Genomic DNA, 20,017 nt, shown 5'->3' with positions numbered 1-20,017 from the left:
GCCATAATAACAGAGAGAAGAGGTCAAAAGTCAGCTCAGCACAAAAAGGCTGATAAATGTTGTGTGTTTTTGTTGCTCTTTGATGAAGTCATGTGTCATCAGTAAATTGCCATTTCCAGGCAGTAATAGAGATCAGTCTGTGCTTTGATCATTAAGATAGCAGGACATGTCAGCATGACATTTTATTCATTTTTTATTATATTTTTTTATTTTACCAGGAAATTCCTATTGAGATTCAAAAGCTTTTTATTTGTGATTCCTGGCCAAGATGCCAGCAACATTTTTTTTAATACAAAACCACAAACAACAGTCTCTATACAAAACAGCAAAAAGTTAAAAACAACATAATTCATTTCACAGAGAAGAAACAAGCAGCAGACAAACAGACAAATTAAATCAAAGAATCAATAAGCAGTGTTCAGTAAAATCTTCCATGCTTATAGAATAATCTAGTTTAAAGGGACGTGAGATGTGAGTCTTTTCATCTTGCAACATCAGGTGCAAATTTCAGTATTTCCAATGCTTTGGTTTATGACCACAAAGCTGCAAAACTAATGACATTCCCATCAGCCTCAGCTGCTTATTGCTGATAAGCAAATGCTAGCATGCTAAACTCAGATGATTTACATTATGTCTGCAAGCATGTTAGCATTCTCATCGTGAGTTTGTTAGCATGCTGATGTTAGAATTTAGCTCAAAGCATGGCTGTAGACTCTTGTTAAACTGCAATGTCTAACTTAAAAGTGACTAATCAAGTGGGTTTGTCCCTCTTTTAATGAACAACAGAAACCAGTCTGCTGGCTTAATGACTTAAGGTTGAATCTCCTCTCTTCTAGTTTCTGTCTCACTATATTCTCCCCCGTTTCTCCCCTTTGATCCTCCCTCCTTCAGTATGCAACGTTGTGTTTGTGTCAGTGGGTTAAGAGTCGCATCACATCTCCGAACGCTTGTGGAGAAACAATAAATGAAACACTAAGAGGTGTGAATTGCCAATTAACATCTCTTTACATATGTCAGCCATAATTGTCACGTAACATTTGAGAAACATCGTGAATCGGCTCCTCTGCGACCTCTCGGAAACGTCAGCCGTGACAGCCGCTCACAGATTGGATTAAGAGGCTTTACGGGAGACATGAGTGAGTAATAATGAGTCATAGCAAAAGCCTAACCTGGAGAAAAGCTACTTTAGGAAAAGAAGAAAGTAGAGAAAATGACATGTTGACAAATGCAAAGTGAAAAGACTTTGAATTCAAACAGCCAAATACTTGCAATAAACTTGTAAAGTTGCAGTGAATATTATAAATGAAAGAGTTAAAGTTGTGAAAAGCAGAGCTGCTCTTTTTCTGTTTCCTTCAGATGTTTATCAGCTAATCACAAAATCCATTTCTGAGATAAGCTCCCACTTAATTAAGTAATTGATCTTCTGTTTCCTCCTGCAGGGCGGAGGATTGTTTCTGTGCCACCAGGAAGCTGGACGCCGCCTCCACGGAGGCCAAGTTCCTGCAGGATCTGGGCTTCAGGATGCTCAACTGTGGACGGACGGACCTCGTCAAGCAGGCGGTGAACCTGCTGGGGCCGGATGGCATCAACAGCATGAGCGAACAGGTGACAGGTTACCTTTTACACTTAACACATGCACTCCTACATGTAAATACAGCATTGACATCACACACCTACACAGGAATACTGGAGAGTTGAACACAATTCATTTCTAACAAGTATAACCTGGCAGCTCATCCCAGTTCTCACATGCTGGGCACAAGCTGCTCCCAATGAGTCATTGATGCAATGTGTTGGATTTTTATGCTGTGATGCAACTTTTCAACATTATTTACACAGAAAATGTTGTTTCTTTGCGTCTGCGTATACGGATGTTTATAAGAATACAAATGCAGTATACAAATATGAACAAAATACGGATACCATCCGAGTATTAACTGTAATATTTGTTGCCCCACACAAACTTCACACCACATCTTATCAGAGGTATTACTAAACAATCACAACAATCAGCTGAACACACACTTGACAGTTGTGTCAGTATCCATGATGCCCATGAAGGATAGCCATAAATCCATTTAGAAATTGTAAAAATTACTTCAGAACAAGGCTCGTATACAGCTCCAACTAAAGATTGAAATAAATGAAATCAATTATCCCATTAATCTGCAGATTATTTTCCTTTAAATCTATTGACAGTTTTTTTAAAACCCAAGGGGATGTCACTAAGTGTGGGTATACGATAAATATCATGATACAGGGGTTACGATTCCATATATTGCGATACAGTATTGTGATACTGTAATCAAGGCGATATATTGTTCGCTTTTAGAATATAATGTTAGAAAAACTGTCAGAATAAAGAAAACACCACCTATGCATACACTCCTAGTAAAAGAAGTTTGCCTATTTTTATGCAATCGGGACAGTTTGATGTGCGTTTGCATTTATTACTTTAATAGAAACAATATCACAAAACATAATATTAAGATGTGTATTGATGCTTTCTTACATCCCTAGATGTGACTGTTTTGTCTGACTAACACCCCAAAACCCCAAAGATAGATTTTTTATTACCACATAGGAGAATAAAGGCAGCAAATCTTCACAATTAAGATGCTGCAAATAATCATCGTTTAGCAGTTTTGCACGAATAAAGACTCACTATTATTTTAAAATAAATACTGACAATTACTCACAACTTGCCGTATTAATCCGAATACAGATCTGATTACAGATATTCTTGTGAAATAACAATCTGGTAGTATCTGTGCGTTGAACCTCTTCTTTTTATCCACACAATGAAGTAGAAAGGAATGACTTAATGGTCCATTTGAACTTGATACTGCAACACTCTTCCTGGACGGAGCTTTGAGGCCTTTGGTTTGACCATCGGGTCGATATCTTACTGCATCTAAGTGTTAATGTCATTAGGGATTCCTTCTCCAGTCAATGGAAATATTGGTTATTCCTTGCTCTGCTAAGTGGAAGCTAATAGTGCCTTCCTGTGCCTGGCTGGTCTCCAGTCAGATACTCTAAAATACTCGATATTCAGGATTTATGTTTGTACCATTTTTGTTTCTAGCATAAACCCAGATCCTGTAATATTGTTCAGTATTTACACATCCTTTTGAGTATAACAAACTGTATTGAGTGACACTTTTCCGCATCACCTCCTCACATAAACGTCAAGCTGTGGTGACATACAGGCTTTTTATTCACTTGTAAAAACTGCTAAACGGTGCAGGCGACCAGACAGCGATGCAGGAGCAATAAAGTGAAAGCTGCTATCACAATGATCATCAGGGTCCGCCGTCTATCGCTCCTCTAACTGTCTGCTGATTAAGTGGATCGGCGTCCAGGAAATATTTAAGAATGAATCGCCACAAAGGGACATCAGTCTTCCACATAAAGTGCTTTTGTGTGTTTTGAGCGCGTCGTAAAAGGCCTGTGTTAGGATCAGACATGAGATTGAAGGCTGTTTTATGGGAGCTCGTCCACTTTAAAGTGTGCTTTGTTTTAGGATAGAAACAGTGATAAATGCTTCTAATATAAAGGTCTTTTGTTATTTTCACCCTTTCAATAACTCTTAGATGAGACGCTCTGTGCACATGGTGGATTGTAGATATATAAGATGTAATGCTAGGAGTTTCACAGCCCCCCTATGCTGTCGCTCTTCATGCAAAGACGCAGCTATTTTGAGGCAGTAATGCAGAGAAACTGTTGGAAATGTCTCCGACTGACGAGGAGGAAATTAGTTCTATGTTACGTATGAATACTGAGTATTTTTAAGTCCAATCTTCAGTCATGGGTCTGATCGGTAGCATGCAGTTAGCAAATGGCACTTCAGAGGTTGTTATGAGAAGATGGTGATTTAAAGAACATTACCTAAAGAGAGGACTTGGAGACCTAATGTTTTTTTCCTATAGAACTAAAGAGCACAGCTGTTGGTGAGCTCCTTATAGAACTGCTAAAGGTCTCTGAAGGGCTTTGCTGAAAGCACCGAAATTTTTCATGGTGCAGTTAAGAAGAGAAAAAAGCAAAGAATCGTGGGTGTTTGTTAGGTAAGATAATGAATAAATATGATCAACTCCAACGGGTGAATACACTTCATTAATGAGGTGTTAAATCCTCAAACACAGCACTCCAATCAAGTCATTTGTTAATAAACATACAAAGAGCAAACGTCCGTCCTTGCTGTGAAAACATTATTAGAAAGTTGTTGTTAAAGTCTTTTCTGAAAATATAATAAAATACATGTATATAATACTATATTTTGGTCATGTCAATATATGTATTTTCTATACTATCCAGTGTTGTCAGGTGTAAGATAATAATCATATTTGTACAAGGCTGCAATCTCAAGTTCTGAAAAGTGAATCCAATGCAGAAGTTCTCTTAAACTTGCATTCTCTCTAATGGCCATCAGGGGGCGACTCCTCTGGTTGTATAGAAGTCTATATCAGAAAATGACTCTACTTCTCTCTTGATTTATTCCCTCAGTAAACATTGTAAACATGAGTTTATGGTCTCAATCTCTAGTTTCAAGTCTTCTTCAATACAGCATGATCGTTCATTTAGTAAATTATGGTCCCATTTAGAGTCAAACAGACCATAAAGTAGGATATGCTTTAGGGCGGAGCTACCTTGTGATTGACAGGTCGTACTACGGATTTGTCAGTGTTTCTTTGTACAACTTTAACCCTTTCACAGTCTGTTTTCAGTTCATGGAAGTTACATTATGGTCCCAAAAATGTCTTATTCATCGTTGTACTTAGCTCCACCCTCTTGTGAGACTTCTGGTTAAATGTATGATCATTTCAACGTGTCATAGTTGTAGTTCTTTTTCCAGAATAGCAAATTGGTACGAATCTGATGGGGATACATTTATTATATATTAACTATGACAGTAATTTCTGATGGCAAACTGACCCTGATAACGTAGATACTAAGATAAACTGATAACTGTACGTTATCTCGATATTCAGTAACTTATCCTTTCTTATTCACTTTCAGTTATTATTCACAATATTTTTCTATTGTATTTTCATCCATAACAGTGCATCATATTTCATAGTATGAGTGTATTTTAATTGGGAAGGTATCAAGTCAATCCAAATAAATGCAGTTTTAAAAGTAAAGGTAGAAGTACATAAATTGGAGTAGTTTAAAGTAACCATTTGTTAACCATTTAGAAAATAAGGAAAAGATTCAGTGTGTGATTGGCTGAAAAAGAAATACAGTTCATCACCTCTCCTCTGTACAAAAGCTCATTGTACAAACCTGTAACCTCCTCCCTCCTTCCCACAGGGAATGACTCCTCTCATGTACGCCTGCGTGCGCGGTGACGAGGCCATGGTTCAGATGCTGCTCGACGCCGGAGCCGACATCAACAGCGAGGTCAGTGTTCAGCAGACACCATCAGTCCTTCAAAATGTCACATTGAATCCACATTTCTTTTGTCGTTTTTTATTTATTTTTTTGTTGTCCAAAATGTTCATTTACATTTGTTGTGTGAAAACGATGAACCCACTTTGTGTTGCTCTCCCCCCCCACCCCAACCCTCCCCTCTCTGTCTTCACTGTCTCACCCGCTGTTGGCATGCTCTCTGTTCTCCTGGCTGCTTTATTACATGAAGTGCACTGATGAGCAATAGAGGAGGATCATTTGCACAGTAACAATGATACAGAGTAATAATCCAGCGATACTCCCTCAGTGCAGATGGTTACTTCATTTCATTTCACACTCTAGACTTTCAGCTGCAGTTTGCTTCAAACCGCATCAATAATGCATCACTGTGTGTGCACTTAGTGTAACTTGCTACCACAGACTGTACATGACTTCATTGCACTTGTGTTTAACTAGGAACAGTTAAAGTAACAGTGAAGCTTTAATGTAAATCCTCGTTTTCTCTCCTCTGTGTGTCCTTTCTGTGTTTCTGTTTGTGGCTGCTTTAATCTTAGTTATCAATAACATTATTCAAGAGTAGAAATGCTTCATTGTCTCTCCTCCATCATAGTGACCCCATTGTTGATTGTTGTCATTGCTCCATTGGTTTAGTGTCTGTCTTCAGTGCAGGTGTGTTGACTTTAAAGCATAGATTGTGATTAATACATGTTTAAATCAGTGAATCCAAATTACAAAGAAACCTGTTTTCTCATGTTTTTCTAATGGAGTCTGCAGGAGTCACGCAGATCCTTTTTATGTGCAGAGGTTTTGAGATACTTAATCAATACACGAATCCGTGAAAAAATATAAGTCTCCATTACTGCAGTGGCATCTCTCTACGTGTGTCTGAATGCAAGCTGTCAAAAGAAGTGGACAACTTTCTATTTTTAACTTTACTTTCTATGTAAAGTTACTTTTGACAAAGATATCTATTAAGTTTGGGAAGAAACTGTGTAGCTTTCACCTGCTCCAGTGTTAAGTTACGGTGACCAGACTTCCCAGTTTGTCCCGGATTGTACCAGTTTCAAGCTGGGTGTCCCGATTCATGACAAATATCTGTATAACACTAAATTGTCTGTTTTTTCACCACAATTAAAATAATAATAATGATATTATAGTTGTTTTCAGGGCTTATATAGACGTAAATCATCTTCTGTCCCTCATTATTACCTAAAAGAAACATAACAAATCTTTTTTAGACACTGATTTATCCGCCTTCAACAAGGGAATGTCCTTTTTATGTATATTGTTGTGGAAACCACCCACCTAAATAATCCTTAAACTTTACTGTCAACAGGTTTTATGGGGACTGTTTGTTTGAGAGAAAGGCCAGAGGAAACGTTACTGTAGATGAATGTCCAATCGCCTCAAGTGAAATCTCAAAACCTCAACATATAAATATTAACTATCTGCATGGCTTAAATACGCCACAGGGCCAGTATATTAGAAAAAAAAACTTTTTAATATGGGTGAGCCGTTTAGTAAAATGATGTTGCTTAACATAACGTTTTGTTGAGATACCTCAGAGTCATCATGATATTCCAACATATTGCAGTCTCCATTTCTGCTGAATCTGCCTTAAATTATAAACTAATTAATAATTCATCACTGCGAACATAAAAACCCTAACAGTCCCACTGTTGTTTAGCGTCAGCGTTCAAATGAAATGTGACATTCCATTAAACGTCTGTCGTAAAAACTAGTCCTCCTCCAGGCGGCATTTAGAAATCATTTCTGTAAATTAACTCTGCGATGAAGCCACTTCAGAGATCACAGACCAACACCGGGACCGTGCGGCTGTTTAATTTCACTCTGACGCTGCTTTTGTTCACGAGTCATTACCAACCGTCTTCACGGTGTTTGTAGTCTTTGCCAACGTTGTGTATTCTCTCTAGGTTTCATTCCGCTTTGAAATAAAAACACCATTTAGGAGTCGGAGCACGGTCAGAGAGCCGTGCCCGGGCGGACCAAACACTCTGAAGGCTGAGGATTGAGATGAGGAATAAAAAAAAGTCAAGCTGCTCAGGATTTTTCTGTGAAACTCAAGAGGAAAATCTCCTTCTGCCATCCTGCCCTCCTCTGCTTACACTTCTCCTGCATACTGCTTCTCGCTAACCCCCTTCCCACCTCACCCACCTCCCTCCCAACATCTCCCGCCCTTCTGAGCTGTGAATGTTAATGGCTGTATATATCTCTCTCCCTGAACCTCACCTATGACTTCCCAGGTGCCAAGCACAGTAAACAAGCACCCCTCAGTTTATCCTGAAACGCGCCATGGGACGCCACTCACTTTCGCCGTGTTACACGGACAAGTGCCGGTCGTGCAGGTAGTGACGTTTATGACCTGTAACCTTTAACCTTTGGCCTCTTGCCCTGACCTTTTCACCAAAAATTAAGATATAAATATGATGATGATTATTATGGTGCATCACGATGATTCTATGATGCCTTATGTTGTTTTTTAATGCTCCTCCTTCATCCTTTATGTGCAGTTATTATATGGAGAGGACTTGGTGAAGGCGATCTCTGTTTTTAATAATATATGCTCTTAAGAGATGTGTAGATGAGTTATCTAGCCTCCTGAAATCCCCCACAATTTAGGGATTAGTCCAACAGCAGCAGGGAGAAACCTCTGGAGGCTAACTAAATATGCACAGCTTCAGGGACCAAAAGATGTCAGTGTTTTGTTCATTATCTAATATATAATAAATTATGATGCGGTAGTTCCTGTATGAGCTGACACCGGCTGAAAGCCTGATGAACAGCGTCGCCCTCAGGATTTTTTTTTATTATTCATCTGCACAACCGCAATCAATTTTTTAAGGGATGATGGGGGGGTTAGAAAAAGAAACTATTTCTCAGCTCAGGCAAGTCATCACCAACAACAAGAAGCTAATGAGGAAGTGTTAGAGCGAGGACGATCTCTAAATGAAGGGGTTCTGGGTTTCCAACAGTTGAGGCTTCCCCCTTGTTGCCAAGCCTGAGTGTAACACACCGTCTCCCCCCTTGCCTGTTTACCTCCTCCCTTCTCTCCCCCAACCCCTGGTTTGTTCCCCCCACCTCCCTCCCTCCCTCTCCACCTCCCTGCCACAGTTGTTGCTGGATAACAGAGCGAATGTGGAGGGCGCCCTGCAGGATGGGGCGGAGAACTACACGGAGACCCCTCTTCAGCTGGCCTCCGCTGCAGGTAAACACAATTTCTCTTTGCATTCAGATTCCAAACATTCACATCTGACAAGAGTGTTTTTTTTATTCCTGATACGGTGCACTGGAGATATTAGTCAGGACAAGCTGTATTTCAAGCTCACCAGAAGGCTTGTTTTAATCATCTAATTAATTCATCACTTTCAAATTACTATGCAAGATTCTAAAATGCACTAAATTTTTAAATGCTGCTTCTCATGATTTTGACGCATGTAGCTGTGCAGCCATGTATAAAAGAAACCTGCAGGATGTAGTTTTATTCAGTCAAAATGGACTTTAAACGGACTGGACTTATCTGTCAAAGCAGAACTGAACATGCATTTAAAGGAATTTAGGGAGGAACAGCTTTTTAGCATAAAGACAAGAAATAGTGCTTCACGTAAAGCCTTGTTATACTACAAATATTTGATTTTACCCTTCCTTTTTTGTATTTGTTCAACAAACAAGATACAATATGTGAATTATTGAGCTTGAGAAGTGCTGGTTTGCATATTTTGTTACCTTTGGACAGAGCCGGGCTACTATTTCCTAAATGCAGGCACTATTCCTTTAAATACATCACATGTTTGCCCAATGATTGACTTATTATTTACAAAAGAGATATTTACACTGCTGCTTTTTTAATTATTACTAATAAATGTTATTTTAAAAAGTGAAATAAAGTTAAATCAAATGTAACATACAGCAGTGAATCTTCGTGTTACAATGAGGGACCTCAAGGGAGGTGTAGGCAGCCGCGTTGCCACGGTAACGATCGATTAAAAAAACATACAGCCACGGATAATGAGTACTATTAACATCCATAATAAATAAAGACCACAATCCCAGAGCAGATTTAGTTAATGAATAGCAATGAGAGAATACTTTTACTTTACTATTACATCAACTTTACAAGGATATAAAAGTTTGTATCAGCTGATTTTAAATGAGCAGAGTCGAATAAGATGTGTTTAAATTACCTTGATACTGGTACCTACAGTAGTTCCTGTAGTGAACAGTATCAATTCTGATGCTTTATGTTTTGTTGTTGGCACTTAAAGAACTGTATTTTAGTGCATTCACCCTTTAGTCACGGGCTTCATGTGTCATCCTGGTCAGGTAACTTTGAGCTGGTGAGTTTGCTTCTGGAGAGAGGAGCCGACCCGATGATCGGGACCATGTGTCGAAACGGCATCTCCTCTGCACCGCTGGGAGACATGAACTCATTCAGCCTGGCAGCAGCACACGGACACAGGTGATACAGACAATCACACACACACACACACACACACACACACACACACACACACACACACACACACACACACACACACACACACACACACACACACACACACACACACACACACACACACACACACAGACAGACACACACAGGTGCCAGTCAGCAGAGATATATCCATTACCACAGTATTGATCCATTTACACACTAGGCCCTGGTCTATCTGCCTCTCACAAAATCCTGCAGCATATGAGAGGCAGATATCTGCCTGTCAGACAGCCGGCGACGATAAGCCGCTGCAGTCTATTCAGCGGCACTTGCGGCTCCAGTTTGACATCATTTCTCCGCAGCTGGTTGAGATAAAGCCCGTTAACATTCAGAGCAGAGAGAGGTGTCAGGAAGTGGAGTGGTAAACCAACAACACAATGCAGCATTAATAAGACAATCAATTACAGTATGATGATAATGCTGCAACGAGTCGTGAGCTGGTCCAAACTGCATTCTGATTGGTTGTGACACAGAAAGTAAAGTTTATTTATAAGGCAAGAAGAAAAAGGATTGGAAATGACACAGTATTTACAAATATTTGAATACACCTTTACTTTAAAATGTTCATGCAATTTTAAGCTATTTCAGAAATGTTGTACTTGGAGCTACATTACTTGAGTTATTAAAGGAACTTTCTGGGACTTTTTGGGCAAAATAAATGTCTCTTTAGAGTAAGACAAGCAGTTATCTGCAGTTTGCACCGTCAGCGCTGTTAGCAACGTTAGCTATGTGCTGCTGGCTTGCCCCAAACATGTTGAAAGTCACAAACAGGAAATCAAAATTCTCCCAATCCCGGATATTGCACCTTTAATGTGAAAGTATGCACTGCTATTTAAGACAAAGCTGCACTTCCAACTATGTGGCAACAGTTTGGGGGAAAGCCCTTTCCTGTTTGAACGTGACAATACCCACATGTACAAAAAAGACAGGTCCTTATATAAATAGCTTTCAGGATGAGGTGTCAAGGAACTTGACTGATCTACACGACTTTGGGATGAACTGATTTGTGACTGCGATCAATGCTGGAACTCGCTAATGATCTTGTCGCTGAATGGGAAGAAAGCAGCCAGCCTTTAAAATCAAAAGACACAGTGGTGGCTGTCGTAGGAGATCAAACAACATTCTACCAACAGCTTCAAAGTGACGGCAGTGAACCTCCCACCAACTTGTCATCCGTGATCAAACAATCTCCAAAAAAGGGATATGATGTGGTGTCGGACTTGGCCTCTTAACGAGCCCCTCCTCACTAAAGCAGATGGTAGCAGTGATGCATCCTCCGGCTGTGATCTCACTGTGTACGTTACATTCTGCATCATTCTGTTGCTGAAACAGTGCGTTTGAATCTGCCGACTCCACAGAAGGATTGAGCTTAATTAAAGCACATTAGGATATTTTGAGTGCCATCAGAGCTGGAGATCTGGATGGGCTTAATGTGACGCTAACACAGTACGTGTGTGCTTAAATTAGAAGCATTTTCCAGTCTGTGACCTCAGGCCGCGCTTAGTGTTTTTGCATTTTTCTCAATCCCCACCCCAGCCGCTCGCTCGGACCATAAAACAATCTGTCACTGCGACTCTGCTTTCTTTTAATCTCTTGGTTTCATTTCCTTTCCTCTTCCCCTTCCAGGAACGTGTTTCGGAAGCTCCTGTCCCAGTCGGAGCAGGAGAAGGGCGACGTTCTGTCCCTGGAGGAGATCCTGGCCGAGAGTTCGGATCCCTCGGAGAAGAGGCTGGCGCCGCAGGCCAACGGCGGAGGGACGCTGCGAACAGGAAAGGCCAAACTGAGGGCCCTGAGAGAGGCCATGTACCATAGCGCAGAGCACGGCCATGTGGACATCACCATAGACATCCGCAGCTTAGGTCAGATTTACTAATACATGCTCCACTGGCACACATGCATCGCTCTCTGGTGCCTCCAGCTGTCCTGGAGGTGTGCTCATGCTGTGTGCCTGTCCTGTCCTGTGCTGTCCTGTACACACACTCAGTGATCACCGCTACTCATCCAACCATGAAACAGTCGCAGGAAGTAGGACTTTTTATTCTTTCTATCCGAGGCGATAATAGCTCGGGTACAAAGATGATTTAAAAGCGTAATCAAGCAGTGCTTATTCTGCACGAGATCATCGGCTTTTACCTCCAACATTGTGCAGTTCATTTGACCTAACGTGGCTGTTAATCAGGATTTTATTAGGATACATTTTGTAATTTATTTAAGCTCACAAAACAATCTCACTACAAGTGCCATTAAGTAGCTGTTCTGGATCAAACAATCCTCAGCCGAAGGAGTAAACTTAGTTGTCTTGACATTAGAGATGTAAAATTTCCGGTTGAGAAATATTGTGTTAATAAGATTGATACCACTCTCATGTCTTTATGTTAAATATAAGTCAGCAGCCAATTAGCTTAGCTTAGCTTAGCTCAAAGACTGGGAACAGGGGCAACAGCCAGCCCAAATCTGCCTACCAGGTCCTCTAAAGCTCAATAATTAATATGATATAACTCTTTATAACCCCCTGAAAAACCACAACTTTTGTTTGTTGATTTTTTACGTTTTTTGAACGGATTAAACAAACAAGATATAACCTTTACTAAAGGTGAGGTGATTTTTATACCTTTGAACAGAGGACAGCTCATGATAAATTTAAATAACGTAAATTTCGTCATTTTTGTCAAGTCTGCAAAGGTTATCATTGAACCCTATAGTGCCAACTTCACATGATGCTAATAAAGGAAACTGGACACTTGTTTAATGCACTGTATGTATTAACTATATTCTATACTATATACCTATATTCTATAAAAGCCAGTGTTGTAGTTAAAACCACCTAAACCAAGACCAAGTCAAGACCAAGACCAGACCAGTGCGACACTGCATGACACACTTAAGATAAATTGTGGAAAATGCAAACCAGTGAGGCTTCAAAATGATCTGAAAGATTCACATTCCCATTAAAACAACTGCAGAAAACAAATAAAGATTCCTCCTCATTAACTTATTTTATTTCCATAAATAATTTATATGTGTGCATGTATGAGTGTACTATGAGAAATGACTAGCAGAGGTCACTTCTATGAGCAATCCCAGTAATGATGTTACTAAATAAATCGAACAATGCACAGACAGTTTAGTGAAATCTATTGTGGTCTTGAAATAAAATCCAGAGTCCAGTTTGTTTTTAGAAAAGACCGGGTTAGAATGCCGTTGATTTGGAGACAGAGATAAAGCCCATAAAGATGTCACGTTTTCTATTTTGACATTTTCATGTTGATCAGCTAAATACATCAAACAAACAACTCCTCTTCTTGCTGGTGTGAAACGTGTCTGTGTGTAAATATATGAATATAGAAGTGTGTGTGTGTGTGTGTGTGTGTGTGTGTGTGTGTGTGTGTGTGTGTGTGTGTGTGTGTGTGTGTGTGTGTGTGTGTGTGTGTGTGTGTGTGTGTGTGTGTGTGTGTGTGTGTCCGCCGTCTGTGTGCAGCTATCAGTGTCTGTTCTGAAGTATGATAAAGCTCCTCTGTGTCGCCTTGCTTCCAGTCTTCGTGCTAACTGGCTGTAGCCTCTAAATGGTATTTGTGATGAGATTGTTTTGTGAACTCCTGTTTCCAAGGTCAAGAATGAACTTTCAATTACAAATAAGTAGTGAAAAATGCCCATCACAAGCTCCCAGAGCCCACGGTAACATCTTTGAAAGGCTTGTGTTGTCCAACCATGAACCATGAACCTTAAAACTCTAAACAAAAACAAAAAAAAGCAGCATATACTAAAGTTTTAGAAGCTGGAATCAGCAGCTTTTTCTTGATAAATGATTAATCTCTTACAAAAATTGATTTATTTTCAAGTGGTCAGTTCCGCAGAGCTGCTGATACACAAAGCCTCCACTGTCATGTCATTATTTATATTTTATTTATGTTAATCTAACATCCGTCGCTCATCATATTGATGCAGAACATTATACATTATGCCTTATTTAATTGTATTCAGCTGCTTAATCCAACACTCGCCCTTCAACTCAACACAAACGCCATAACGTGATGGAAACATGGTCGGTTCTGTCGCCCTTGAATCCGCTCCGTCCCAGCGTTGTGTGTATTCACTCTCGTTGTGGTGTTGTTCCCAGGCGTTCCCTGGACGCTGCACACCTGGCTCGAGTCCCTGCGTACCTGCTTCATGCAGCACCGCCGGCCGCTGATCCAGGGCCTGCTCAAGGACTTCAGCTGCATCCAGGAGGACGAGTACACGGAGGAGCTCATCACGCACGGCCTGCCGCTCATGTTCCAGATCCTCCGAACCAGCAAGGTCACCGGGGCTTTTTTTTGGGGGTTTTCACGTGCACGTGAACAAAGTGCTAGTGAGAGACGCCCTGTTTCGCTGGGAATACAAACTGTCCTGTGCTTATGTGCCTAGTTGACATTAACACTCATATTTGCATATATTTAGTTGCGCTCCAAAACTTTATTATCATACATTTGCATAAGATTTTAGCTCATGGAGACTGAGGCCATACAAACTCTCTGTAATATAATCTGTATAAAGTTTCTTGTGTTGGTTGTGTGTTTTGCAGAACGAGGTGATAAGCCAGCAGCTGTCGGTCATCTTCACGCAGTGCTACGGGCCCTTCCCCATCCCTAAGCTGACGGAGATCAAGAAGAAGCAGACCTCACGCTTAGGTAAGAGAGTTAAAAATACATTTTCTCGTGAGTGACAGCGGGGGTTTGAGCTAAAGTGGCAAGACGAGAGACTTGAGAGTCTTTTTTTAGGGGGAATATGCCTCCAAATGTATTGAGGTCAGAGATCAGTTGTTAAATAAATTGTGCTTAAGACTAGACAAGTTCCTTTTTCATCAGACTTTCAATCCAGGAAGTCTCTTTGTTGTTTATGAGCTTATTATAGTTTGTTACGGCAGAAAGGAAAATATATACTCATCAAAATGTCACAGATGCTTTATTGCATAACAACGGAACACAGTTATTACCTCTGTTTAGATTCAAGGTCTTTATTATCATTTACATAGAAGCAGTCGTTGGATCTCAGGCTTCCTCCAACATTAAATATGTTTTTTTATTTTTTTAATCTGCAAGTAAAAGAACAATGAGAATCTAAGATATAAAATAGTGCACGAATAAAATAATATTTAAAAAAGTAATATAAAATAGACAGTAAATGAATAAACTGAATTTAAACAGAAGTGTAGTAAATGTATATGATGAGAAGTAATAAATATATATATATATACAATCAGGTGTAACCAGATGGTAAAACAGTAAGTAAAGTACAGAAAGGTAAAGTAACAGAATATGGAAAAGTTCCGGAGTTAAAATGCAACAATTTATTTTTGGCATTTCAGAAATAATACAAAGTGCATTTTAATTATTATTTGCTTTTTGCATAAGCTTCTTATCTGCGGTGATGAAATGACCTGCAGAGTCTTTGAAAGCATTCAATTCAGTTTCCTAAAGACTTAGACTGTGTTTAAATTAGATTTACAAAAGTCTCAAATATTTTCTCTTGCCTGCTGTAGGCTGTGATGCAAGTTATGAAACGTTTTCCGGAGGCGTAGCACATTCATCAACTCACTTTGAACATCTATCACGATGTGTAACGATGTGACTTATCGGCCTGATCTGGTATTTAAAGCTCCTTTAATGTCGGGAAGGTCACAGACGTCTCCACATTCTCATTTCTCTCACGGTTCATTTAATTAGAGTAACAGGGAGTGTGCTGCAGCGCCACCTAGTGTTTGACCCACAACAGGTTCAAAATGTCAACTGGTTTCTTTCTGTTTGTACAGAAAGAATGAATGCTTTTAAAAGCTAATTGATTTATCAGGATCTCTGAGGACTCACTTAAAGAAGCAGCTCTAAGGACCGGCTTTTAGAACACTAATGAAATGAGACTTGTGTTTTGAGAGCTGAGAGATGAATCGCCTTCGGAGTAACGACCACATTAGCTAAATCTTTTGTTGTTTGTTGTTCTGCTTCTGAAGTGTAGGAGACTTGTGTAATGAGGCATCATTTGTCTGTTTTTATTGTCTTCTTCTTCAGACCCACACTTCCTTAACAACAAGGACATGTCTGACGTTACTTTCCTGGTAGAGGGGAAACCGTTTTATGCACATAAAGTTTTGCTGTTTACAGCTTCACCCAGGTAAAAAACTATTTAACTAATTATTAATATACTTTTTTACTCTTTTTTTCCAACACAACTATAATAAATGCCATGATTTCCATTGTTTCATCCAGGTTCAAGTCACTTTTGATGAACCGACCAGCTGCAGAGAACACCTGCATTGAGATCAGCCATGTCAAGTACAATATTTTCCATGTAAGAATGTCATTGTCATGCAAAAAAACACTTTTATTATGTTGCACTTTCACCTATTGCATGTCTGTACGGATGAATAAACGATGCAAACGTTCTGTGTTTCAGCTGGTCATGCAGTATCTGTACTGCGGAGGCACCGAGTCTCTGCACATACGCAACACTGAAGTCATGGAGGTACGAGAGACTTAACTCAAAGCCTGCAGAGCGACAGCCAAAGCATTAGCATTTCTAATCCCGAGTCCTGTTCCTCATTCTGTGTGGCTGTTCTGTTCCCTGCAGCTCCTGTCTGCAGCCAAATTCTTCCAACTAGAGGCCCTTCAGAGACACTGTGAGATCATCTGCTCCAAGAACATCACCACGGAAACCTGCGTGGACCTCTACAAACACGCCAAGGTGAGACCCAAACAAAACGTTAATAATGTTATTTTTATGGAAAGCTGCTCTATTCCACATTTTTATATAAACAGTGGATCAGATTTCTTCGCTCCACGGAGCGTTTAGCATCTTTAAACTCATTGTTTTGGTTTTATTTCTCAGAATCTTTTTTTTTTTTTTTCACCCTCAGCTATGTTGTTGTGGTTTTCAGCAACAAAGCTATACAAATGTCAGACAGAGAAAGTTTCCAACAAAATATATGGAACTTAAAAGTCTTATTTCCAGATAGAACTTGGCAAAACAAATGACAGAAAAAGCAGCAGACAAAGCCAATAACTTGTAACCGCAAGGATTTCCCAGATTCCAGCTGATTGGGAAGAAGCCTGAGAACCCAACCAAGTAACACAGAAATGTTTAGCTTGAGAAACGAATCTCAATGCCTTCACAAAGGAAAAAGTCCTCCTTAATAATAATAATGAAAAAATGCCTCTTCAATTTTAATAAAATACCACTTTAACGATAATCTTAATCTACTGGAAAGGTGTTCATTAATATTCACTCCAGTCTCAAAAATGGCGAAAGCATTTCTGTCTGTATAACTAAAGAACGAGGATCAGAGTGGCCTTTGTGAACATTCACTCAGCTGCTCTTAATACTTCATTTGGAGCTGGTTTTCCAAACTCTGCAGAACAGGTGATCTGAGTAACCTCCAATCAACTCAGGGGAAAAAAGCAACACAACACTGCATGAATTTACCAGGAATACCTAATATTTCTACAAACAAAAACACATCAGGATCATTTTTAAAGATGCAACAGTCCCATAAAACCTCTAAAACTTGTCTCTCCGTCGTCTCTTCCCGATGCAGTTCCTCGGTGCGGCGGAGCTCACGGCGTTCATCGAGGGCTACTTCCTGAAGAACATGGTGCTGCTGATCGAACTCGACGGCTTCAAGCAGCTGCTGTACGAACCCGCTCCACCCGAGAGCCCCGCCTCCAGCCCCGGCATCTGCTCCGACATCCTCCTGGACCTGGAGAAGACTCTGGCCACACGCATCCACTCCATCCACCTCTCCACCTCCAAGGGCTCCGTGGTGTGACGCCGTCCTTTCCCGCCCCCCTACACATAAAAAAAGGCCCTCCGATCCAGGCACAGCGTCCATGTAACACGACCCCGCCCACCTGTCCTGGTTCCACTGCTGAAGCGGAGCTGTCGGATGTTTTTATTGTCAGGGATTCCCTTTAAAGTTGACTAAATCAGAGAGAACCTTTCTGGCCTGTTGTCCTGATGGCTCCTACTTATCACTTCACACCCTTACTGTCTAAAGAAACTGTCAAAAAACAACAAAACCGACTCAACTCAGCAGTATCACTTCGACCTAATCGTGATTATAAAAACTTCTCGTATTTCATCTAAAACACATGCATGAAATACATTCTGTGCACCTTTTTTTCGCTTCAAAAAAAGGTAGAATAGAACTCAATAAAAAGCAGCTTTCTCATCATCTCTGATATGAGACTTTAGGGTTTTACAAACTTTATGGAAGCGGATGCCATTGCAGTTTAAATTTTGTCACATGCCAAAATATAATCACACTATACAACCAATAAAAAGTGACTAGTAGCAATGCCAGCAGACGGACTTTAGGTGGACTTATCTACGTTTTCTTTCATGCCGTCACTTCTATGTTGGATACGTTTCACTGTGTTATATCTAAACTGTGTGTGCAGAGGCCAAAACTGATCACAGGCACTTCCACCGGGGCCACAGCGCTGACTGAACTACAGACGGCCCACTCAGTGAAATCTATGCTGACGTACGCTTGAAACATCCAACTGGGGAAATTAACGACGATAAACTCTGTCCACGTTTTTTTTTTTTTTTTTTTTTTTTTTTTTTTTTTTTTGCATGACACCTCCTCAACTGAGCTGCCGTGATATTGCTTTTTATGCAGAGCTTTCTTCACGGACCACTTTCAGAAAAAGGGGAAGTAAAGGGGAAAACGCTGCTTATTGACTTTCTATCCACTGCAAAACTGACTGAGCGGGATTCAGAGGCGGATTCCGGTTCTCTTTAAAGACATTTAAAGTGTAAATATGTCCCAAATGTCATCGTGCTGGTCGTTCTTTTATTTAGTTTTTTGTAAACTGATGTACAGTTTTCTCCTACACTCGCTCGGCTGATGGCAGCAGTCTCATTGAATGTGCTCCTCTAACCAGTTTGTTCCTCCGCCGTTTGTGTCTGTTTATGCAAAAAAAGTTGCATGTTTTAATGTGTTTGTTTGTTTGTTTGTTTGTTTGTTTGAATCCTCCGTTTCCGCTTTAGGTGTGCTTTCCGTGTAGGTCGTTAGGGGCTGAGCAGGGTGTCCATTGTTCCAGTGCAAGTCCAATCAAAGGGTGTTTGATATTTCTGATACATTCCAGATGATCAGGGTAGATAACGGGACGCATTCTAAAGGCCTCACCTCAGCTGAATTTCTCAATAACATACATTTTTGGAAAGAAAGGTTGAATTTCCACCGGATGTCAGAGTTTATTAGAGAAGCAACAATATCATGACTCACAAAGTCTCAAACTGTTTTCATGCACATTTTTAATTTGTGCATAAAAACTTCTAAGTTTGAAAACCAGTCTAAATATCTCAAAGGGTTTTTATCGTTGCCTGAAGTGCAAGTTTGTTGATAGCAATCGATTAAAGCAAAAAAATAATATAAAGAGAGACAAAAAATGGCAGTAGAATGGTTTTTTAGCATCACCAATTGTTTATTTCAATGAAAAGGATAACAGTAGCTGAAGGAAACACTCATTAATTAATTATTGTTTTCTTTAGAAGTTTAAAATGTACACTAAATTTTAAACTTGTAGAGAACTTGGCTACAGTTTCTGCTGCTTGTATAAGCATGAAACACTCCTGGTTGAAACATCAGAACGATAGATTAAGAACAGTGTTAAAATGTCTGTGTTTGGATTTTAAGAAAGGTAAACCCGGTGTACATAAAAGCTTAAAGGTAGCATACAGTCAAGAAACATCCAGTCTACTACTGTTTTAAATTCTGTTGTGCACCTTGAAAGATGGATTGATGCTAAAGTTTACAACGTTAAAAACACGATCTGCAGCTTTAATTAATCACTTTGAATTATGGGTCAATTTTGGCGCCACATTTTGTTCTCAAATTCAACGACAAAGCATTTCATATTTGCTACCTCTCTGATTTGCGACTGGCTCCATGGCAACGGCAGCCGAGGCTCATGGGTGGTTGTAGTATTTTAGAGCAGTCGGCGCAAAAACAGGATTTCTCAGAAACATCATGAATAGGACCGTTTTATTATCTGGGAATGTTTGCAACGGGAATACAGGATGAGGAAAAAGCTCCTCGTACTCTGCAACTCCATTAATCTT

The 20,017-nt window shown here is 40.0% G+C and overlaps 1 protein-coding gene across 2 annotated transcripts in view; it reads left to right on the top strand.

Moving 5' to 3' along the window:
• LOC129112486 (ankyrin repeat and BTB/POZ domain-containing protein 3-A) overlaps positions 1–17,717 on the top strand; it is a 147,729-nt gene extending 130,012 nt beyond the window's left edge. Inside the window, exons 5-17 of one of the 2 annotated variants that reach the window (XM_054624602.1) lie at positions 1,440–1,605; positions 5,311–5,400; positions 7,674–7,775; positions 8,542–8,635; positions 9,751–9,886; positions 11,549–11,781; positions 14,040–14,218; positions 14,484–14,589; positions 15,964–16,066; positions 16,162–16,243; positions 16,349–16,417; positions 16,523–16,636; positions 17,487–17,717. In XM_054624602.1, the coding sequence (XP_054480577.1) occupies positions 1,440–1,605; positions 5,311–5,400; positions 7,674–7,775; positions 8,542–8,635; positions 9,751–9,886; positions 11,549–11,781; positions 14,040–14,218; positions 14,484–14,589; positions 15,964–16,066; positions 16,162–16,243; positions 16,349–16,417; positions 16,523–16,636; positions 17,487–17,717 (1,705 nt within the window). The remainder of the gene's footprint in view (positions 1–1,439; positions 1,606–5,310; positions 5,401–7,673; positions 7,776–8,541; positions 8,636–9,750; positions 9,887–11,548; positions 11,782–14,039; positions 14,219–14,483; positions 14,590–15,963; positions 16,067–16,161; positions 16,244–16,348; positions 16,418–16,522; positions 16,637–17,486) is intronic. The other variant, XM_054624603.1, reaches the window with a different exon arrangement.
• The last annotated feature ends 2,300 nt before the right edge of the window (positions 17,718–20,017 follow it).

The sequence above is a fragment of the Anoplopoma fimbria genome, chromosome 23 (assembly GCF_027596085.1).
Source record: "Anoplopoma fimbria isolate UVic2021 breed Golden Eagle Sablefish chromosome 23, Afim_UVic_2022, whole genome shotgun sequence".
NCBI classification, from domain to species: Eukaryota; Metazoa; Chordata; class Actinopteri; order Perciformes; family Anoplopomatidae; genus Anoplopoma; species Anoplopoma fimbria.
This window is presented reverse-complemented; position numbering and strand designations above follow the sequence as displayed.